General features: G+C 39.5%; 2 protein-coding genes and 1 long non-coding RNA gene across 5 annotated transcripts in view; 1 reads left to right on the top strand and 2 right to left on the bottom strand.

Annotated features, from left to right (window-relative positions):
- The window catches only part of LOC124197265 (proteoglycan 4-like), a 70,493-nt gene extending 61,665 nt beyond the window's left edge, over nt 1-8,828 (bottom strand). Inside the window, exons 1-7 of one of the 3 annotated variants that reach the window (XR_006876065.1) lie at nt 8,635-8,775; nt 8,384-8,524; nt 8,134-8,291; nt 7,854-8,049; nt 7,647-7,786; nt 7,269-7,464; nt 6,051-7,166 (exon numbers count right to left, since the gene is read on the bottom strand). The gene's annotated coding sequence lies outside the window, so the exon portion shown is untranslated. The other 2 variants (XM_046592646.1, XM_046592645.1) reach the window with 2 other exon arrangements.
- A 1,312-nt stretch (nt 8,829-10,140) lies between these two features.
- LOC124197286 lies at nt 10,141-23,457 on the bottom strand. The gene is made up of 7 exons (XR_006876086.1): nt 22,903-23,457; nt 22,084-22,301; nt 12,133-12,163; nt 11,864-11,997; nt 11,741-11,803; nt 10,687-11,679; nt 10,141-10,602 (listed from the first exon to the last, which is right to left on the bottom strand). It is a non-coding gene; the product is annotated as an uncharacterized LOC124197286 (long non-coding RNA).
- Nucleotides 19,085-20,622, top strand: LOC124197249 (alpha-(1,3)-fucosyltransferase C-like). Its single transcript, XM_046592617.1, has 3 exons — nt 19,085-19,494; nt 19,566-20,143; nt 20,212-20,622. The coding sequence occupies exons 1-3, from the start codon at nt 19,261-19,263 to the stop codon at nt 20,555-20,557; spliced, it is 1,158 nt and encodes a 385-aa protein (XP_046448573.1). The 5' UTR covers nt 19,085-19,260; the 3' UTR covers nt 20,558-20,622.
- Nucleotides 23,458-24,176: the final 719 nt, after the last annotated feature.

The raw sequence follows: 24,176 nt of genomic DNA, 5'->3' as shown, positions 1-24,176 counted from the left end.
GTTATTAATCTCCAGAGCTAGAATCTTTGCCAAGAATCGCTCATGGCTGGCAGGCGTCATCTTGTTTAAAATACCGCGGACGGTGTTGAGAACAACATCTGTAGCTGATGTGACAGTGGCTGCAACGGGCGTCGCTCTTCTTGGCTGCCACACTTTCGATGTATCAACGACACGCTCTGATGGTTTCACATCGAACAGCTTTATCTGTCTTTTTGGTGGTGGTGGTAGTGTTTCAGTTATTATGGATGAGCTCATGCTCATTGTGACTTTACGGACAATCTCAGAAGGAAGACTTTCGGGTTTTTTATTGCCAAAAGATTTTCTCTGCATCAGAAATGCACGATCGTAGATTTTCGGTAGGGAATAAGGCAAAACTGTTGTTATGTGACTTGTGTTTGTCTGAGTTCCCTGAGAGGTTGCGTTCGGCACAGTTGGTTTCTTCGATTGTAAATCCATAATCACGTTTTCCAAGTTGGAAACTGTTTCCTTCTGATTTTCAAATGAAGAGCAAAGTGATTCAAGATCGGACTGGGCTTGTATCAATTTCAAAGCAAGATCTTCTTTCTCCTTCGTTAGACGTAAACATTTTTCCTCCAGTTCAGAAATCTTGACGTGACTGTCACGTTCCATTTGAGCTTGTTGGTGACACAGAAGTTTGTTTTCGAGTTTCGATTGATTTAACTCAGCAACTAATTCATGGTGTGAACGGTTCAAATCATCAAGTTCTTTGTGGTGTTTGTGTTGCTTGAGGATTGAAGACTTCTTCAATAGGTTATTCTTCACACGCAAGCTGTCGCGAGCCAATGACGCTGATACGAGTTGTTTTTTGAGTATTTTCACGTCATCTTCTCGTTCTCTATCTCGTTGCACATGTTCCTCCAGTTCGGAAATCTTCAAGTGAAGTGTGCGTTCCGTTTGGGCGTTTTGGTGCCCCAAAATCTCATTGTGGTGTTGAGATTCATTCAACTTAGTAATTAATTCATCGTTAGAATTTTTCAGGTCTTTTATTTCTTTTTCGTGTTTTTGTTGTTTCGAGACAGAAGATTTTCTCAAATGAGTGTTCTTAATTCGCAAATTTTCGCGAGCCAATGACGTAGTTACGAGTAGTTGTTTGAGACTGTTAACTACAACATCATCAGGTTCATTCGACTGTTGTCTGTCTACTTGCACTTTAAGGTGTTGTTCAAAGTGCAAATTTCCCGCGACAGAGGTAACAGTCGGATGTGTTTTGGATCCGGTCGGATCTCGTTCGAGAGACACACGGTGGTTGTGTGTGTCCGTCGACGATCCTGGTAGAGAGACCGGGAAGAGCAGGCGTGGATCTGCTGCGATGGTAAAATTCGGGGAAATGGGTCGCATCCATTTGAAACAACGGATGGCCCAATTTGGGAAAAGCCAGTCAGGGAAAATTCTATCGTCCGATCTGGGATGTGCCTCAAGGGACACTGGGGAACCGGGTTGTGAGTCCGGTTGCAGACGTGGAGCTGCGGGGACGACAGAAGTCGGGGAAAAAATGGAATCCTCCAGGTGGAAGAAGAGGATCCATTTACGCAAGAAAAAAGCAAGGAAGTTGGTAGTAGGAATCATTTTGTTTTGTGGGAACAAAAATGAAAGCTTGAATATCTTGGTCAGATTTTCGTGCCCTTATATCAACTCGGAGGACGTCAACACTATTGGCACTCGTTCATTGGACTAGTTAACTTAAGTTTAAAAATACATTTTCAAGTTTACACGGAAGAAACTATGATGGTTTGGTTCATTTTATTTTTCCAAACATTATACAGTCAATTTTTTTATTAATTAGCGTCAAATTAATTTCTGAAATTAAGAAAACTGTTGACGGAACACCGTTTGACAACCTTGAACGACCTTGAATGTGTTGTCGGCGAATTCGATAATCTGCGATAAGGCATAGTTAACTTTGGTTTAAAAATACCTTTTCAAGTTTACACGAAAGAAAAAAAGATTTCTACGTTTGTTTTATTTTTTCAAATATATTACAATCATCTTTTTCATTAATTATTATCAATTCCAATCTAATAAATGAGATAACTGTTGGACTCAACACCGCTTGACTACCTTGAGTGTACGTTACGTCGGCGAATTCGGTAATCTAGAAGTGTAGCTCCGCCCATTTTTCAGAAATAGGCGATCGTGCACTAAGTCCCCCTAATTTAAAATTAAATTTGTTTTAATTCAGTTAGTTATGTTTTAAAACATTTATTTTTCCCTACCACATATTAGAGATTTATAAATAGTGCCGGGGGAGTGGAATACATTATCGCTAGATGGCATTGTACAGTTTCAAGTTTATGAATTCTTTGTTTGTTTTATTTTTACGAGCATATAACATCCTTTTTTCTCGTTAATTATCATCAAATTAATAACAAAATTTGAGAAAACAGTTGTCTGAAGCTAGACCAGATTGAAAACGTCGACGAATTCGGTAATCTAAGGAACGTTGAAAAAGGGTTGAGCAGACGAAAACAAAGTTGTCTGCCAAGGCGGTGTTTTGGTGAATCTGTGCCGACTTGAACTCCGAACGTGTTACGATTTCACCTGACTTAAATCATAAATAGTTTTAGGAGAATATTATACCTGCTTGAGTTTGCCTGCCTCGTTTCCTCTGAGTAGCTAGTTTAGTCATGCTCGTATGTGTTTTACTGTTTTGGCATTGAACAACTGCACCAATTGACATTGACTGAAATGCAGAAAAACTTGTAATGCCCATTCCGTTCTCTCACAAGTCACAAGAAGTAATTCCAATATAACTTCCAAAGAAAAACAAAATTTTTTTTAACTAAACAACATCATTTCATTTGCAGGACATAAATGAAGCGTTGACGTCACTTGGAGGTAATGTTTTGATTAAGTGTGCAAGTTTACCTTTATCTAACATTGAACTTAAGATTTTTCTCAAAATTTTGATGGTCTTTAAATTTTTTATGGTGTCTATCTGTGATTATACTGTCGCGTTTCGGGGCCGTTTAGCTGCATTTATTTGAAAATTGGGAGGGATATTTCCTGCCTGTCAGTTCCTTGTTTAAAGTTTCATAGTGTCAGTGATATGAGTCGGTTCATGTTTACTGATATAGTTTATGGTGTTTCAGATTCAACAGGGTCAGGTGATATGGTCTGTGTTATCTGTTATGTTGATTCTTTACTGATTGTTCTTGTTTATTTAGGTTATGGGAGTCGGTATGACGTTATTGGGGCACTAGGATCTAGGATGTTTGCTTGTGTATGAGGTACTCGTGGTTTGGGTTGTCCAATTTCTAGTTATTCTACTAGTTTTTTACTTCTTGTTAGATGGGCCTGTATCATTCCTTGTTGGACAAATTAATTGTGAGTGCCTTGGATATGACCAAATGCCAATGCTGACTGGTGATGATGGCTCTTTTTCGACTTTTTGGCTGACATTTTTCTTTTTGGTGTGAAATGCTTGGAGCGGATGGAGCCCTGGCTGTTCTGTGAATCAGCTCAACTGATGGTTTGATTCTACATAAAACAGAATAAGCATTTCAAACTTAATTTCAAACTTGTTGCTGCGACTGTGCAACCAATTTCAAAACTCATTACTAGATGTCGCCAGTGTCGCCTTTGTTGTTGTTACGTCATGAAACGAGGCAAAAATGGCGAAACAATTGGATGCTTTTTAATACTTATATTCCTGTTATTTCATATACCAAATTGAACTTCGTATCAAATGTAGGTTTATCTTGACTTAATTTCCTAATTGTTATACTGTACTAACTTATTTCGTCAAATTTTAGGTCCATACTGTCAATCATTCCAAAAAGTTGACTTAGCGCTCAGTCACTTTCCCTCCAATAGACCCATCATGTTGTCAAAAGCCTAAAACTCATGTGTGAAGCTCACATATCGTGGAATACAAATGTGTGGAGACAAGGTATTTCCCCATTACTGCTACCACACCAACCACACCACGTCAAATGCCTTACTAAATTCAGCACCATTCACCCATATGATAAAGGTAATTGTCAATATAACCTATCACCACGCTACTGCAATACTTCACGACAATTTCTTCAGCATCAGGAAATTTACCTCAACCTAAGGAGTAAGGCTGTTGGTTGCTGTGATTTCCATTTTTGCGGTTTTTTATCATGAAAACTACTTCGCAGAAACAGTCGCTGTGCTTCTTAGTATAGGTAAAGATTGAAATGCTTTATTATCTGTTATATTTTCAATTCATTAATGCATTACATTTTTTTTACAGAGCATGCAATAGATCCTTAAGCCAATGCTGACCTTTGTCCATGAAGGAAGAGGGACATCCAGCAACGTTCTGCTCCATCCTTATCTTCCCGACGTACGCTCATCTAGCTTCACTGCTTTTGCTGCTACAACTTGTCTTACTCTTACTTCACCGACGAGTTGGAACACTTCAGTGGTCGCTACCCCTTTGCTGTTACACACCTGCAGTTACTCACCACGGGATTATGCCCAGGTACCCGACAATTGACTTATTTTCGTAGATAGTCTACTAATAATCTAGTTGCGTTAAACTCTGTGTCTGTGTAATAATTCCAAAATCAGGCCCTTCTTGCGCGCAAACAAAGTTTTACTTGGACGTTTCTTTTTTCTAACGCTAGATGGCTTTTTGAAAATTTGCAGCTGTCAAAACAGTCAGTTTCAGTTACTTTGCACATCTTTTTAAACATTTATTGGCAGTTATTTTGTTGAAATATTTAGTGATAACTAATGATAACGATTCCCCCAACAAAGCTCACTTGTTAGATTTTCGATATTTGATTTTTTTTTTCTACTTCCGGTTTACTCATTTCAGTCAGTAGTGTAGTAAATATTGATCTGACGCACAAAAGAACCACATATTCGTGATCCTCGTAAAATTTGTGGTAAAGTTCATGTTCTGTTTTTTACGTACGCGTACTTCCGGTTTCGAAAATTTTCCTGAACTATAGTTCAGGAAAATTCTCGATTTTGACCAAATTTTGGATTTCGTTTAAATCACACCTAATCGACTCCAAATTTTATGGAGATCACGAATATGTGGTTTAATTTGACGACAGCTCAATGGTTGAGGCGCTGTGGTTACTTCCGGTATACTTCCGGATTTTTTTTTAAAGACTAGCAAGTGAGCTTTGTTCTGTTTACAGTTCTCAATATTGCAAGCTTGATTTAAACTTAAAAAAATTGCATATTTAAATCTTTGAGCTAAAAAACCTGATTATTGTTTCTATCTGTATTATGTAACTTTTATTGGCATGTCACTAAATAAGAATTTTTTTCTCTTTAATCAGGTAATGCAGAAGAGACGTCGAGAAGATGGACATCAAAACATCGCCGGTATCTCCAAAACGTCAGCGTGGATCATCATTTGTTGTTGGTAATATGTTTGTGTTTGTGTAAGTTAACCCGTTGTCTGCCACGCCTTTGTTCTCCCCTAGCTCCTTTGCACGGGCTGCGTGCGCTGTTCGGTCTCGTGGTTTTCATGCCGCGGGATCGGAAAGTCGTACCAGCCCAAAACTTGCCGCAAGGCGCCTGTTAAGGCAATGCACTATAGGGACTTCCCCCTTGTCGATGCGGTGATGGATTCTCCTGTCACCGTGTCAGCCCGGACTTGTCAGCAATGGCAAGTCCCACTTTGGTCACGGATCCTTCAGACGTGGCGCGTAGAGTAGTAGAGAGCAACCTACGGGTTGTATGGCGTGGCAGCCAACGGGTTAACTTAAGTGTATGTATGTATATGTTTATGTGACTGTAAAATGTGGTGGAATTGTGGGTGGAGGTGGGACAGTAAAGCAATTCTTATCAAGTTTTCTCTTACAACTTTAAAGTTTTACATTTACTTTAAGTAATAGTTAAGTGACTTGAGTTGAAATAAAACTTCACAAATTTAGAGTAAACCTGTAACAGTCTTTCGTAACTTAACCTGAAAATGGAGTTTTTCCAAGCACCAGAAAATTTCCGAATGCAGAGCGACTAGAGCAAGTCACTTCCACCACATTTGAAATTAGGACCCATCGCAATGGCTTGGAGGTGTTCAGAGAAGTCTTACAAGACGATTACCCTCAATACAAAATTTATTTTCTCATATAAGAACAACAACAATATCAGTGACTAGTATGATATGACCGAAAAATCTGAACACAGTTAAATCAAACTGAAATTTCGTCTAGTATTTAGGAGCCTCCCTCAAGCAAACTGAAGAAGCGTAGGTCTTGGTGTAATATTCAAATGCTTTAATGGTGTAGTAACTCGGGAAAGAGTAATACTTTGGAGCTTCAGTGTAGTAGCTAAGGCCAGCGTAGATTGCAGTGTAATACTCAGGGACATTGGTGGTGTAGTAAACCGGATCCTCTGTTTGGTGTTGGCTGGAGCAGAGTTATACTTGGGTTTGGGTAATATTCGGCCTTTTCGGTGTAGTACTTGGCGGTTTCGGTTTAGTAGCTAGGGGCAGCGTAGGTTGTGATGTAGTAAACTGGAAACTCACAGCAGTATTTCGGTTCAACGTGGTATTTAGGACCATCCACTGTGTAATAAGTAGGTGCTACGTAGTACTGGGCCGCCGCAGTTGTATTTCGCAGCTCGGGCAGATAGTATTTGGGCGCTTCGGTGTAATACTCTACTACTTTGGTGGTGTAATAAGCTGGAGCTTCGATGTAGTAGCTAGGCACAGTAGTAGTTGGAAACCTCGGTATAAAAGGCTGGGACAGCATACGTGGTGGTGTAGTACTCCGGTGCCCTGGTGGTGTAGTACTCCGGTGCCCTGGTGGTGTAGTACTCCGGTGCCCTGGTGGTGTAGTACTCCGGTGCCCTGGTGGTGTAGTACTCCGGTGCCCTGGTGGTGTAGTACTCCGGTGCCCTGGTGGTGTAGTACTCCGATGCCTTGATGGTGTAGTACTTGGAAACCTCGGTGTAGTACTCAGCCTCTTTGTTGAGGCAACTCGGGGCAGAGTTATACTTCAGGGCTTCAATGTAGTAGCTCGGGGCATCATAAGTTGTGGTATAATATTCTGCAGCCTTGGTGGTGTGGTAACCGGTTGTTGCGTGTGTTGTTGTTGTGCAGTAAGGCGGCGGCGTTGCGGCTTGGTATCTGCAATACCCAGGAGACATCGGTACACCAATGGCTGACCCAGCCATCAACGATACAACATACAGCAGCAAGACGCCATAGTTAACTAGATGGTAAATTATTAGAACATTGATATTCAATAACTGGCATATTAACAAATAGAAAAAAAAATAAATTGATACAAAACTATACGTAATAGAATATTTACCCATGATAGCGTACTGAAAATACGACGAAGAATGCAGATAGTGACAAATATTGCGCTGCAGTCCTTCACCCATGTTGCATGCATGCATTGCCAATCATATGCTCTCTAGCCAATCGCCCTGATACAACAGCGTGGTCATGATGTTCCACACGACGACGATCCAATTTGATATCATAAAAGCAGGCAGCATCTTTGGCTTAATAAAAAATCAAGTCCAAAACCAAAAATTAGAATCTAAATTTACCACCAAAAGTGTAAAATTACTTTACAAAAACTTCATATACTATCTAGCAATATCAGAGCAGTCAATGTTGGTTGAGTTTTAATCACACACTGTATTAAAATTAATATGAAATGAAAATGTTCAAGGATTCTTACCAACCAGACGTTTGATCTGCTTCAAACTCGGCATTGACTCGACAACTACCAAAATTCGAATCAATTTCCAAACCAAAAGCGACAGCCAAATCCGTGTTTGCGTTCAAACCGACAGCAACGGCAACATGGTCAGTTTAAACCTGATGAAATAATTTTTCGATTTTAATTAACATCGCTAACAAAACATGTATTGAAATAACTGTTTACCTTTCGACCATTGTTTTAAGGTCAATGGGACCTTGTTGTCTTCCAAGCTTGCACCCTCAACATTAGCTTTGGGCAACACATTAACACTTTCCGCATTCAACTTCTCGGTTGTCCATTCGCTCAAGTATTTAGGGAGGACTCGACCTGCTACCGTCCTCAGCAAAAACTTTTAGCACCTTCAGTCCGTTACTTTTGACTAAATGTAAGAGATTTTCACATTAAGCAACTTGCGTCAAATAACTTGACTAGATTCTTCAACACGAGGTTAATACTCAGATACCTCAGTTTAGTAGCTGGGAGCAGAGTAGTACTCGGGAGACTCGCTGGTGTAGCACCCATGCGCTTTTGTAGCGTAGCTCGAGGAAGAATAATACTTCGGTGTAGTAGCTCGGAGCAGCATCAGTTGTAGTGTGTAGCGCAGCACCACGGCATAGTTTACTTGACAATATTCAATAATTACGGGCATATTAATACATAGAAAGGAAGTAGAAATTGTTACAAAACTCCATGTAAAAGTACAAAATATTTACCCGTGATTGAATACTGGAAATAACACCAAGAATGCAGTTGACGTGTCGGAGATGCTCACCCGATGGATTTCTATCGCCTTATCGCTCTCGTGCTCGGCATAAACGATACAACACCCAACAGCAACCCAACGCCATTATCAACTAAACAATCAAGGATTTGTAAATTAGTTTTCGAATATAACTGGTAATATACATACAACTAAAAACAAAATAGAATTGATTCACGGCTCGATATAAAATTGAATACTTACCCATGATTGCGAACTGATATTACGACGAAGAAAGTAGTTGTTGCCGTGTCGGAGATCCTCACTCGACTGCCACTTCTGTGGCATTTTCTCTCTCGTTTTCTACGATATTTTTCTCACCCTCACCCCTAAGCCTTGCGGCTATTTTACCTGCTCGATAATGGTGCAACACGTGTCGTTCTCACCCAACCTCTTCACCATTGCATGACACGTAATGATCTCCATGACCTTCGATTGAAGGAAAACTGGCCTTTCCTTCTGCAGGTTGACGTAGTTGGGGATGGGTCTACAACAACCAATATTAAAAACAAAACAAAATGGATGTAACACGTCTCGTTCTCACCCAACCTCTTACACCACTGCATGACAAGTTTCACGTAATGATCTCCGTGACCTTCGAGCGGGAAGGACATGCACCCAACCTCTACAGCACATAAAATATAGATAAAACATACAAATAACCAAATTTTAAAAAAAAACTAACGTTTTACGTAATGATCTCCGTGACCTTCGAGCGTGAAGGAAACTGGCCTTTCCTTCTGCAGGTTGACGTCGCTGGGGATGGGTCTACATTCTACAACAGCCAATATCAAAATGAATACATCAAAATGAATACCAAATGGTTACGGCTTAAAACTCACTTTAAACCAATTGACATCTCAGTCATTTGACTCGTTTCTTCGGTGAATGAATAAATCTTCCATTTCGAACCGTTTGAAGGACAGCAGTCGGCTATTTTTTAAATATTTCTCTGCAACCTTAGCTAAATTTCAAACACATGATTAATCTATATTCATTTAATGATGTGCACACAGTTGAGCCTTGTTAGAAACCTCTTTTCTGAATCTGGGTCAATAAGTTCTCAAAAGTTGTAAAAATGTTAATACTGGACTAAATGGACAACTACGTCACTGGTTACCATCACACTTCGTACAAAAGATACTGTTAATTTCTCAAGAATAAAATGTGATTCACTTACAGCGTATTATCGATTGGCAATAAGAACCAAAAAAAAAAAGATTTCGTCAAAATCACTATTCACGGATGCCACACTAGCTGACCGTGCTGAGAAAAAGCAAATCTGCACGAAGCAGTCAACCGTGGAAGAATAAAAGTTGAATGGGATTTCTAATTACCTTAGAAATCTAATGATTCAGAGTAAGGCCAATACCTTGCTTAAGTGTCCAGTATCATGCTGTACGTGTTGTTGTTGCAAGGATCGTGAACTCATGTGGAATTGTGGATATTGGTGGTGACGCTGGAACCGCTGGAACGCACATAATTTAAGTAAAAAAGAAATCGTCTTTAATATCGATGAAGCTTCAAACATTTAACATTGCACAAATAAACGACAAATGTCTGACCATTTAAAGTTATACAGAACTCTTTGGCTGGCGTATCTCTTAAACAGCTACATAACGTCGAGCCACCAGGATTCCAAGCTCTTGAGTCCGGATAGTTCTTCATCAAGTTCTCCCATTCATTCGACTGAAAAATGATTTTGAAATTTATGGCCACAAAGTCAAGAGTTGATTCTTGGATTTTATCCATCGAATGAAGATTTGCCCAGACCAACAAGTCAACTGCATTACTCGTCCGGATGCTTTTCAGTAGATAATGGACACACTTTTCTTTAAGGTCCTCGATATCGTATTTGACTGAAAGTACGAACAGAGGTTGAGCGATGGCGTCCGTCAAAGGAGCCATAGTCTGGCCGGAGTAAATGTACTGTAGCATCTCTTTGAAAATCTGTGGCCGGATGTCTTGGACGAAGACTTTGCACGTCATGGATTTTTGAAGGTTGTGGTAAAACATGGCAGAGAAAACGGGACTTCTGGCAACCAAGATGGAAATATGGCCTTCGATTACCTCCTCGTCTTCGAACAAGAGTTCGACATCACAGTTCGTTTGCTCGACAAACACTTTCTCCAGTTGCTACGCAATCAGTTTGCCACGACAGACATCCTTAGACTAGATATAAATTAATTCATCGTAATATTCAAGCGGAATTGAAGCAAACACTATTTACACTTGAACTACAATAATGTTTTTTACCTTGGGAACTTTTACGTTGTCTTTATCTTCGGCTTATGGTGTTTGCTTGGCACCGTCAGGGTCAGCTGTTAAGCGATGATTTTGCTGGACTTGTTAGTCTCAGTCCTGAACTGCAACCAAAAGTTGAAGGTTGGGTATCCAAATGTTCTGATGTCCTTTTTCTTGAAAGGACAAGACTTCTCATAAAGTTTGTCATTCCAATTTAGTACCTGTAAATGAAACAAAAATTAAGTCACCTTGTTTATAATTTGTGTCATCAATGAGGTTGACGTCTATGATCTAAAAGATTAATTAAACAGTTATCAGTGAAGAGTGTACAGTATATACTATACACTTGAAATTGTCTCTTGAACATAGAGATAGATGTAAGCATACATCTAATCTAGATATGCGCACTTGTAATTTATCTAACTACATCATGTATTAATAGTGTTGAATTTCAGCAATCTCTCGCTACCACCATGGAATTGCGGCGGGGGCCTGAAAACAGAATGAAAATGTCAACAATTTGTAATTAAGATGACTAAGCATTTGAAAAATCTACTGAGGAGACAAGTCGAAGAGCATGTCTCAATAAAAATTAAAACTTAATAACAGTTTGTACATTGCAATACTGACGCGATGTGTTTTATTCTAGACAAACGATTACTCACAAATATTACACTAGGCCACTTATCATGTCAGATTTTACCAATTACCGTGATTTCGTTATTAAGTTTGAAATTAAGTTTGAAATTAAGTTTGAAATTAAGTTTGAAATTAAGTTTGAAATTAAGTTTGAAATGCTTATTCTGTTTTATGTAGAATCAAACCATCAGTTGAGCTGATTCACAGAACAGCCAGGGCTCCATCCGCTCCAAGCATTTCACACCAAAAAGAAAAATGTCAGCCAAAAAGTCGAAAAAGAGCCATCATCACCAGTCAGCATTGGCATTTGGTCATATCCAAGGCACTCACAATTAATTTGTCCAACAAGGAATGATACAGGCCCATCTAACAAGAAGTAAAAAACTAGTAGAATAACTAGAAATTGGACAACCCAAACCACGAGTACCTCATACACAAGCAAACATCCTAGATCCTAGTGCCCCAATAACGTCATACCGACTCCCATAACCTAAATAAACAAGAACAATCAGTAAAGAATCAACATAACAGATAACACAGACCATATCACCTGACCCTGTTGAATCTGAAACACCATAAACTATATCAGTAAACATGAACCGACTCATATCACTGACACTATGAAACTTTAAACAAGGAACTGACAGGCAGGAAATATCCCTCCCAATTTTCAAATAAATGCAGCTAAACGGCCCCGAAACGCGACAGTATAATCACAGATAGACACCATAAAAAATTTAAAGACCATCAAAATTTTGAGAAAAATCTTAAGTTCAATGTTAGATAAAGGTAAACTTGCACACTTAATCAAAACATTACCTCCAAGTGACGTCAACGCTTCATTTATGTCCTGCAAATGAAATGATGTTGTTTAGTTAAAAAAAATTTTGTTTTTCTTTGGAAGTTATATTGGAATTACTTCTTGTGACTTGTGAGAGAACGGAATGGGCATTACAAGTTTTTCTGCATTTCAGTCAATGTCAATTGGTGCAGTTGTTCAATGCCAAAACAGTAAAACACATACGAGCATGACTAAACTAGCTACTCAGAGGAAACGAGGCAGGCAAACTCAAGCAGGTATAATATTCTCCTAAAACTATTTATGATTTAAGTCAGGTGAAATCGTAACACGTTCGGAGTTCAAGTCGGCACAGATTCACCAAAACACCGCCTTGGCAGACAACTTTGTTTTCGTCTGCTCAACCCTTTTTCAACGTTCCTTAGATTACCGAATTCGTCGACGTTTTCAATCTGGTCTAGCTTCAGACAACTGTTTTCTCAAATTTTGTTATTAATTTGATGATAATTAACGAGAAAAAAGGATGTTATATGCTCGTAAAAATAAAACAAACAAAGAATTCATAAACTTGAAACTGTACAATGCCATCTAGCGATAATGTATTCCACTCCCCCGGCACTATTTATAAATCTCTAATATGTGGTAGGGAAAAATAAATGTTTTAAAACATAACTAACTGAATTAAAACAAATTTAATTTTAAATTAGGGGGACTTAGTGCACGATCGCCTATTTCTGAAAAATGGGCGGAGCTACACTTCTAGATTACCGAATTCGCCGACGTAACGTACACTCAAGGTAGTCAAGCGGTGTTGAGTCCAACAGTTATCTCATTTATTAGATTGGAATTGATAATAATTAATGAAAAAGATGATTGTAATATATTTGAAAAAATAAAACAAACGTAGAAATCTTTTTTTCTTTCGTGTAAACTTGAAAAGGTATTTTTAAACCAAAGTTAACTATGCCTTATCGCAGATTATCGAATTCGCCGACAACACATTCAAGGTCGTTCAAGGTTGTCAAACGGTGTTCCGTCAACAGTTTTCTTAATTTCAGAAATTAATTTGACGCTAATTAATAAAAAAATTGACTGTATAATGTTTGGAAAAATAAAATGAACCAAACCATCATAGTTTCTTCCGTGTAAACTTGAAAATGTATTTTTAAACTTAAGTTAACTAGTCCAATGAACGAGTGCCAATAGTGTTGACGTCCTCCGAGTTGATATAAGGGCACGAAAATCTGACCAAGATATTCAAGCTTTCATTTTTGTTCCCACAAAACAAAATGATTCCTACTACCAACTTCCTTGCTTTTTTCTTGCGTAAATGGATCCTCTTCTTCCACCTGGAGGATTCCATTTTTTCCCCGACTTCTGTCGTCCCCGCAGCTCCACGTCTGCAACCGGACTCACAACCCGGTTCCCCAGTGTCCCTTGAGGCACATCCCAGATCGGACGATAGAATTTTCCCTGACTGGCTTTTCCCAAATTGGGCCATCCGTTGTTTCAAATGGATGCGACCCATTTCCCCGAATTTTACCATCGCAGCAGATCCACGCCTGCTCTTCCCGGTCTCTCTACCAGGATCGTCGACGGACACACACAACCACCGTGTGTCTCTCGAACGAGATCCGACCGGATCCAAAACACATCCGACTGTTACCTCTGTCGCGGGAAATTTGCACTTTGAACAACACCTTAAAGTGCAAGTAGACAGACAACAGTCGAATGAACCTGATGATGTTGTAGTTAACAGTCTCAAACAACTACTCGTAACTACGTCATTGGCTCGCGAAAATTTGCGAATTAAGAACACTCATTTGAGAAAATCTTCTGTCTCGAAACAACAAAAACACGAAAAAGAAATAAAAGACCTGAAAAATTCTAACGATGAATTAATTACTAAGTTGAATGAATCTCAACACCACAATGAGATTTTGGGGCACCAAAACGCCCAAACGGAACGCACACTTCACTTGAAGATTTCCGAACTGGAGGAACATGTGCAACGAGATAGAGAACGAGAAGATGACGTGAAAATACTCAAAAAACAACTCGTATCAGCGTCATTGGCTCGCGACAGCTTGCGTGTGAAGAATAACCTATTGAAGAAGTCTTCAATCCTCAAGCAACACAAACACCACAAAGAACTTGATGATTTGAACCGTTCACACCATGAATTAGTTGCTGAGTTAAATCAATCGAAACTCGAAAACAAACTTCTGTGTCACCAACAAGCTCAAATGGAACGTGACAGTCACGTCAAGATTTCTGAACTGGAGGAAAAATGTTTACGTCTAACGAAGGAGAAAGAAGATCTTGCTTTGAAATTGATACAAGCCCAGTCCGATCTTGAATCACTTTGCTCTTCATTTGAAAATCAGAAGGAAACAGTTTCCAACTTGGAAAACGTGATTATGGATTTACAATCGAAGAAACCAACTGTGCCGAACGCAACCTCTCAGGGAACTCAGACAAACACAAGTCACATAACAACAGTTTTGCCTTATTCCCTACCGAAAATCTACGATCGTGCATTTCTGATGCAGAGAAAATCTTTTGGCAATAAAAAACCCGAAAGTCTTCCTTCTGAGATTGTCCGTAAAGTCACAATGAGCATGAGCTCATCCATAATAACTGAAACACTACCACCACCACCAAAAAGACAGATAAAGCTGTTCGATGTGAAACCATCAGAGCGTGTCGTTGATACATCGAAAGTGTGGCAGCCAAGAAGAGCGACGCCCGTTGCAGCCCCTGTCACATCAGCTACAGATGTTGTTCTCAACACCGTCCGCGGTATTTTAAACAAGATGACGCCTGCCAGCCATGAGCGATTCTTGGCAAAGATTCTAGCTCTGGAGATTAATAACGAAGAGAGGTTATCTGGAGTGATCAAGCTGTTTTTCGAAAAAGCTCTGGATGAACCCATGTATGCCGCCACATACGCTAAAATGTGCCAGGCATTGGCCACCAAACAAGTCGCATCTTCAACCGATCCAACTGAAAGTTTATCATTCAGAAAATTATTACTTTCTCGCTGCCAAAAAGTGTTCCAAAAGGATAGCGATTCTCTAGTCGACGTTGAAAAGAAGAGAGAAGAAGTACAAAAGGCAGACTCGAAAGAGAAGAAGAAACTACTTGAGACTGAACTAATTGCTCTCGTAGACAAGAACCGAAGAATAACTCTAGGCAACATCAAGTTCATTGGAGAACTCTACAAAGTCGGAAATATAACTGAAAATGTTATGCACAACTGTATCCGTCGACTTATTCAAACACCGTCAGATGAGGAAGCGATAGAGTCCTTGTGTCGCTTATTAACAACAATCGGAAAAGGCTTGGAGATTTCGAAAAACATCGGAATTATGAATTCTTACTTCCAGGCTCTGGAATCGCTCACAAAAGAAAATAAATTGCCCAACCGCATCCGTTTTATGGTCCAAGACCTTTGCGACTTACGAAAACGCAAATGGACACCACGAAATGAGCCCTGTAGTAGAAATACCACCACAGTTGAAATTAGAAAATCAAAAAGTGCTGACGAGCCAGTGACGTCTACTCTCCAATTCACCAAAACGGTGACAAAAGACTTTGGTTCTGAAATAAACAAACTCCCGAGCCAAACTCTGGCTAATACCGAACAGCAAATGACCAGTGACGAAACATGCGGCTTCGAACTGGATCTGGAATTTATGAACGGCGTTTCAAAGCAACTGCCCTTCAGGCCATTTTTCATCCCGGAACGTGACCGAACCAAACGCCCTGTTTCAGCCGCCCCTGCCGAATCAAACATTCAATTCGCATCTAGCGACATTCGCTATAAGAATAAACCCATGAATGGGTACACGGTGACGAGTGTCGACGGTATAGAAACAATTGTCAAGTCCGAGACTCTTGCGCCAAGAACTCAGCAACTGATTGCAGAAGAGAAAAACAAAAAAATCGGGCCGTCGGCTGCATCAAGCGAACTAAAGAATAAAGAAACCACCAAGACGATTTTACCCCCAATCGAAGTCACTAAAATTACTAAAACAGGTAAAACAGACTCGACAAAAAATTCTCCAACAGGCCTCGTAATAGCTGAAAAAGAAGTTAAACGGCCAACGGAAAAGCCTTCTTTGACTGCGTCATCAACCGATTTTGTCATTTTGTCATCCGTGAAACAAGAAGTAAACTATGACGAGATTGTCGTGACTGGAATTCAGAATTCAGACTGCGGACGAGTCATCGGACGAGCTGGATCCAACATTAAGAGATTGCAAGAGCAGTATGGGGTCCAGTTAAGTTTCTTTGAAGATGATCTTTACATTACCCAAGGAGATGCTGAGGGACGCAGGGCCGCCTGTAGCGACGTGATTGATAATCTACCTGTGACGATAGAATGCAGAAAGCTAGACCTTACTAAGAATCGTTATTCCAGCTGTTATTTGCTGAGACAGCTCAACTTTGAACACAATGTTCGAATCCATCATCGATCAGCCAAAAAAAAATTCGTTACCATTTGGGGGACTTTGGACAGATGCAGAAAAGTCTACGAAATCCTTCAAGCCGGATCTCGATAGATTTTTTTTTTTTTTTTAATTAAAAAAAAAACTCACAAAAGCTCCCAAAACAAACAAACAAAAACAAAAAAAGAAAAAAAAAAAAAAAGTCCCAAAATTAACCAAAAACAAACAAACAAAAAACAAAAAAAAAAAAAAAATTTACTTTTTCTGTGTCTTTCTTCTTTCTCTCTTGCAACTTTTTACCTTCCATTTGTTTTCACTAATTCTTCGCTTTCATTTTCTTCTTTTTTCACAATCGGGTCGTCTATGGGGAAATCATTATGGGTGGAAACTGTTACTTAATAGCAAGAAGGTCGGTTAAATGTGCAATTAGAAATTTTGGCAGGTGCACGTTGTTCTTATCGACATTCCCTTCGTGGATTTGTGGTAGTTTTTCATTCCTCGACGAGATTGGATATCAATTGAAAATAACCTACATTGGATAATGTGTGCATTAATAATGATTACATCAAACAGGTACCGGGATGATCGAGTGATGGTGACGTCATAGGATGGACGGAAGAACCTATTTACTGGGGACCTCCCTGTCTTTAAAATGACTCACGTTGGGTGAATTCGCACGCAATAGTCTAATCGATTAATCAATTCTTTCATGTTTTAGGAAACGAGTGATTTTAGCTTTAGCATTTTTATTTTAAGCATCGTTATTCCATCCAGCTTATTGAAGCACGATTTTGTGACCGGTTTATGTTTCCCTGAAGCGATGGTGAGGACCGAAGAGGGCCGTTGGCGAGGAAAGAAGAGGCCCGATGGCGAGGACCGAAGAGGATCGATGGCGTGAACCGAAGAGGACCGAAGAGGACCGATGGTGAGGACCGATGGTGAGGACCGAAGAGGACCGATGGCGTTACTACCCACAAGAAGAAAAACATAAACCGGAAATGATTTTGTGACTGAGATAGTTGGTGAATCTCGATGTTTTGATAATCATGTTTCTGCTAATAATCATTTTGTTTCCGAAAAATATTGAAGGATTGATAGTCGGTTATTCTAGAACGTGTGAATTTTATAACCAACGTTTGAGTTCATTTTTTAGGCAGGACGGCTTCAGTTTTTAGGTTCCCGTTCCCCCTTTGACGTAACCATCATCTCGGCTCAAACTGGGACCTGTTTGAATGAATCATTACTAATGCACACATTATCCAATGTAGGTTATTTTCAATTGATATCCAATCTCGTCGAGGAATGAAAAACTACCACAAATCCACGAAGGGAATGTCGATAAGAACAACGTGCACCTGCCAAAATTTCTAATTGCACATTTAACCGACCTTCCTGCTATTCAACAACAGTTTCCACCCAAGTGATTTCTCCCTCTATAGACTCTCATCTGATTGCTTTTCTTTTTTCCTTTTCCCCTTTTTTCTCGCCATTTTCTTCTCTTCTTTCGCTTCCTCTTCGTGTGAATGAATGGAGTCTGAATTGGATGAATGTGTGTGTGAAAATGAGTGTGCCTGCTGATTTGAATTAATATGTCTCAATAAAATATCTTAAACTAAAACCACCATTTGATTGTGTTTTTATTACTTAGCATTAGCAACATTTAGATTGTCTTTTTTATTAATCGTACACGGAAATTTCAAAATAAAAGGCAAACAATGTTTTCTGTGAAAAACATTTCGGGAAAACCGTTTATGGCCGACAAAATTAAGGTTAGGTTAGGTTCAGAAAAATACTGGTAGCTGATTTTGTTCACGGAGCCGAAAGGGCAATTAACAATTCATGCTTTAATTCTTCAATTTTAAGTACCATCTTTTTCTCAAGGTTTCATAAAAAGTTACTTTATTTCGCATTGCATTAATAAGAAAAAATTTAATAACATTCAATTTTGTCTCTAGAAAACTTACTTTTTTAGAAAATAAAATTGAATTTTAATCTTGTCGTTTCTTTACATAAATGCGGTAGCTAATAGGAAACGCTGCTGACGTATACTTCCTTATTCTCGTACAATTTCATTCAACTGAAAAGTCATAATGGAATTGCCAAAGTCGGCCAAAGTCCATATAGCACATTATATTTTCTTCCTTTCCATTTTCCTATTGTTCGATTATTCATAGGTCATGACGATTGACTTTGGGAATGACGCATTCTATTCTAAACAGCGAACTGTTGCCATTGCGAGATCATTACGCGCGCTCTTTAAAAACGCATTCACTAATCGATTGTCGGCAGAAACCGCGAAATATCAAAGTCAATGTGATCCCTAATCCCTGTGGTCCTACACACAATAAAGTATTTTTGACAATATGATGTAGTGGCATCATAAATATCAGAAATACCGAGAAATATACACACCATCATAAATGTGGTGGCCAAGTTCTTTAGATAAGCGAAACGCGGCGCAACGAAAACCGATTCCCCACGATCCGCCCTTTATCAGACGGCAGTGGGATTTCTTGATGGTGACAGTAGAGACACAACTTGCTAGTTAGTGGGTAACAGCAGACTTGCTACATTTATTTGAATTTGAATTTTTTTAAATAAAAAAATTTGCATTTTTTCCAGTTGTGCAGTTAACAACGCAACGAATAGAGTGAACGTGATAAAAACATAGAAAATTCAAAATTGGCGGCGATAATGTTCCAGATTGGCCATCGGAAAATTGCTTGTTTAATCGTGACGGGTTTCCTGTTAAAAATGGGACTGCAGTTCTATTTGGATGGAACACAGCAAATTGCGAAGGAGGATCAAACAACACCGAAATCGGCCAATGACGTCGTAAACGAGCGCTATCAAATATTTGAGAGTTATTTCAACGATTCTCTTTCGGATATTGACACACCATTCAAGCGGATACTATTTTGGAATGGCGTGATCTAACGAATTATCAAGTAACCTAACTCTTCATCGTTACCTTTAAAAACAATATCATTTTACTTTAGGTTTATGGGAGCAAGGATTACGGTATTGGGATCGGCCGCGACGCCATGAAGAAATCAGGCTGCCCAGTTTGGCAGTGTGAAACTTCGGATAACCGCAGTGACGTCATGGAATACGACGCCGTTGTGTTTCACCTTCGCACCTGGACAATTAATGACCTGCCGGAAGGTAGATCACAAAATCAGCGCTACGTTCTCTGGAGCTTGGAATCGGCTGCGTGGTTCGCCGATACGATTCGAATGGCGAATTTCTTCAACTGGACCATGACGTACCGTTGGGACTCGGATATCGTGGGTCCTTACGGTTACATAGTACCAACTGGAGACGTCGCTCTTCATCCCAGTGAAGACGAAATGAAATTCTATTTGTCTAAACCTACACCAGTCAACTACGCCAAGGGGAAAACGAAAATGGCTGCTTGGTTTGTTTCAAACTGTAACTCTGCGAGCAGTCGGAATGAGATGGTCAAAATTCTTCGTCTGAATGACTCCAGCGAGGATTGTCGACAAATGGTTGCCAAGAAATACAAGTTTTATTTGTCCCTAGAAAATTCGCTGTGCCGCGATTACATCACTGAAAAGTATAAAAAAATATGCTGATTGGTACATAAAGTCAAATAATAATGTTCTTATTTTATTTTACGGTCAGATTCTTCGGTATGATGCACCACCCGATAATACCAATCGTTTTCAGCCTTCACGAAGACCACGAATTAATAGCGCCGACGCATTCGTTCATCAACGCCGCCAAATTTGAAAACATGAATAAACTTGCCGATTATTTGAACCTCCTCGACAACAACGACACGCTGTACAACCAATATTTTTGGTGGAAGCCTCATTTCCAAGTGCGCGACAGCCCAAAGTACACCAATAAAGGAATGTGCCATTTGTGTGCTGCTCTCCATAACACGACGATGCCAATGAAATTCTATCCCAGCATAATCGACTGGTGGGAAAAAGAAATGTGCATTATTTCTCCGCAAATCGCATAAATGTTTTAATTGTATCCTTGTCATTGCTTTACGTTAACTTCAATATAATTTAATCAAATTGTCAAGAGTTTAATTCAGGTTGATTTCATTTTGCTAAAAGTGAGGACTTCACTGGCACGCCCTCCATTATAGAGAGTACCCTAAAGCGTTTTACGCCTCTCGCTTTTCTCTGAACAAGGTAAAGGAAAAACCGGATGTGGTTTCACTATCCGGCAGTAGCTCAAACTAAAAGAAAAGAACGCAAAGAACCATGCACGCGGAGTTGTCTACTTCAGTCTTAGAAGATGATGTCGTTCATTCGATCAAGAATGTTGTCGTTCTCGAACGGCAATTTTTCAATCGTCAACATTCTAACTTTCTCGTTTGTTTTAGGGTATTTCGTGTTTAGTTATCGTCACTTTAACACTACACCAACAGAAACAACAGAAACAATAGAAATCAAAACAAGTGATCAGCAGCACAAAATCCGTCAGAAAAACGAAACGAAAACGATTTCAGTGTGGAATGCTGCGGATCGGAGCGGAAGTGCGAATCTATGGTTAAGGCAAAGACGTTTTTGCCAATCAAAATTGCATTTACACTCGATGCGAAATGGTCGATAATCCAATAGAGCGTCCCCTCGAACATTACGACGCAATCGTCGTGGTATTTAATTAAGAAAAAAGCTCGTAGTAATAAAATTTAGACGACTTAACAACAAGACGAAAACAATAGCCTGGATGGTGTCACCTTATTGCACAACACGCGGGCCAAAGAAAATCTAACACGGAATTTAAGCTGTAGACAAATAGAGACAAATACATTGACGTCGATGTGAATATACATGGAACCTTTTCGTGTCCTTTTGCTACAAACATCGTTAAGCTCCAGAGATCTCTATTATATACTTTCCTATGTTCCTAACTCCGTTGAAAATTAAATTCATTGATAAAATCTGTTTTCCCCCGTGGGGTCGATATAATCGATTATCGATTATAAAAAGTAGTCGTAGTATCATGTCATATTATCAGATAAAAATGGAAAAGGGGAGCAAGAGCTGTTAATTTTGACAAGGGGAGAAACAGACCTGACCTTTAGTAATAATAGACATAAAACGGCATCACTTTTTTCAGATGAAATACGTTCCATCGAATAGAGTCGTCAACAGAGTCAGAAACCAAAAGGCCACGGCTGGAGTGCAGTCATCCAACTTTTCCCGGAAATGCAACACGTTAAATTGTGCCCACTCACATCCTTAATCAGCTAAAGTGTCTTGAAAACAAACAAGTGCGATCGAAATGAAAAAAACACTTGCCATCACAGCCGCAGTGAAAACGAAGAAATCAGATAGAGAAACGAACAACTCTGAGTTATGCAACGAACCCTAGCTGTTAGATGAGTAAACAAAAACGGCAAGAGAACGCAAGTCAAGTCAACCGCATACGGAAATCATCGTGCAGGAATCTACGTACTTTGTCACGATTGACAATCGACGCCAGCCACCAAACAGTCAAAAAAGGAAGAAAATAGAAATTATTTTGTCCTACCTTGGCACCTGGGAAATGCAGCCAGGCATCTACAGTTGCTCCATCCATCCGCTGAAGAATTAAATTACACCAGACAGGATAGGGTAAAGGGTGTCCTCGTGAATACACCCACATTCACATGGGCGTACACGAGGACATTTTGAAAATTATGGGAGGAAAGAAATCCGTAACTCGACCGACATCCAAAGTTTCTCCATTCCAAACGGGATGCTGTTTATCTAAATGAAAAACGAAAAATGGGTTACAAGAAATATTGACAGAAACAACAATCAAGGAAACGTTGAATAAGAGACAAGTCATAATTGTTAATCAACAGGAGAATTTAAGGTTTCCATGTAATAAACTGCCTGTCACAAATTATTCAAATTAACTTGACTTCAAAAGAAATCGACAAAAGAAGGAAACCAGTCAGACTGCTGTTGAGAATAAAGTCTTTTCTAGTCACCGGCTGAACATGTTTGACGAACAAACAACTAACCAAACAAAATACTGGCTTCGAATAGCCATAGCCTAGCACATGAACTAAGTAACGACTATCTCCAATACCGTCGTAGGATTTAGATTCTCCCTTACTCCTACACGAAAAGTGGAAGAAAACCGAAAGAACCAAATGCACCGACAGATATGTGATCGTCATTTGAATACGTTAAAAAAACGAGGTCCAATATAAAACAGAGTAAGTAATAAACGGGATTTAAGGGAGGGACGCAAGAATACACAATCTCTCCGGTAATGCTGCGTTCTGTCGTTGTTAAAATTTTTTCTGTGGTAACACTATTTGATAGAGCGTACGTATGTGTCTACTTACAATATACATACCGATATAAGTGGTAAAGTAAGTTCAGTCAGCAAGTCAAAGTAAGCATTTTTATCATCTGGGAGTCGATTGTAAACAACGGCGTCAGAACTGATTAAATAGAAGAGGATACCGGGATCAGAATGCGGATAGCTACCGAAGCACATAAGATCTAGGTAGGAAAAAAAGAAGGGGTCAGGGTCAATATTCTTTTCACGTTATGTCAAGAGATCTATGTAGGCTCGCTCTCGTCTTTCCTACAAGGAGAACAGGGTGATCAAAAGGATTTGACCGAGAGGGAGGCAGTCCTGAAGGGAGATTTAAATTGAATAGAAAATATTTTGCCAGGATTATCGGCTGGTACTATGCAAAATGGGATTCATTTGTCAGATCTCAATGGCCAAATAAATAAACTTAGCACGAGTGTACAGGTGAAAACAGCTAGCTGTTTCTTAGTTACAGATTTCTTCACCCTAATGCCAAATGTTAAATGTCACAGTTACATAATTGGCGGTAGTAAAAGGGAAAGCCTAGCTATATGGTGAAATGATGAAAGATTAGTTTAAGACGATTATTAGAAAAGGGGCTCATACATTACATCTGGAACCACAGCGATCGTATTTATGATTGGCGACATTTTGTTTCAATTGGCACTGACCGGTGGAAGAATAACACTGTAATTTTGAAAATCAGTATTAGCAGATTGAATGACGAATACTACAGTAACGTTTACCTGGAGGTTAACCTGATAGACAACCTGTCAAACCTGCAAAAAACTGGGCTACCTGTCAGCCTTCTTGATCTCTCACTAGCGAACATTTTTCTCTAGAAGAGGTTTGTTTTTGTGTTCTTGTTATTTCAAGCCTTCAGGGAAAATATGGCATCTGGTATGGCTGGTATTCACATAGGTAGGTATAGCTGAAGTTCACTATTTCAGGTATTTGATCTTCACCAGCATTGGATTTTTCACAAGCAGAGATGACTTTCGGTAGTGAAATGTACATGAAAGTTAATATTTGTTGCTGTTATATTTGAGATAAACGGTGTGATCTGGTAATGTTTTGGCCTGATAACAATACACCTAGATCAAAATCTTCTCGTGGCACTATTTTTTCAGCAAAGAGAGGGTGAATATTCAATGTAGGTGCAACAATCACTGCCTCGTTTTGTGCACCAATGAGATCTGGGAATCCTACGGACTTTTTTTTAGCACTTCCTGACTTGACTGCTTTGATTCAACCACGTGTGAGGGGGCGGGGCATGTAGATTACACAGGCAAGTCACAGATAATACGATG

This window comes from Daphnia pulex, chromosome 7, assembly GCF_021134715.1.
Source record: "Daphnia pulex isolate KAP4 chromosome 7, ASM2113471v1".
Taxonomy (NCBI): domain Eukaryota; kingdom Metazoa; phylum Arthropoda; class Branchiopoda; order Diplostraca; family Daphniidae; genus Daphnia; species Daphnia pulex.
The sequence above is the reverse complement of the archived record's forward strand: the minus strand, read 5'-3'. Positions and strand labels throughout refer to the sequence as shown.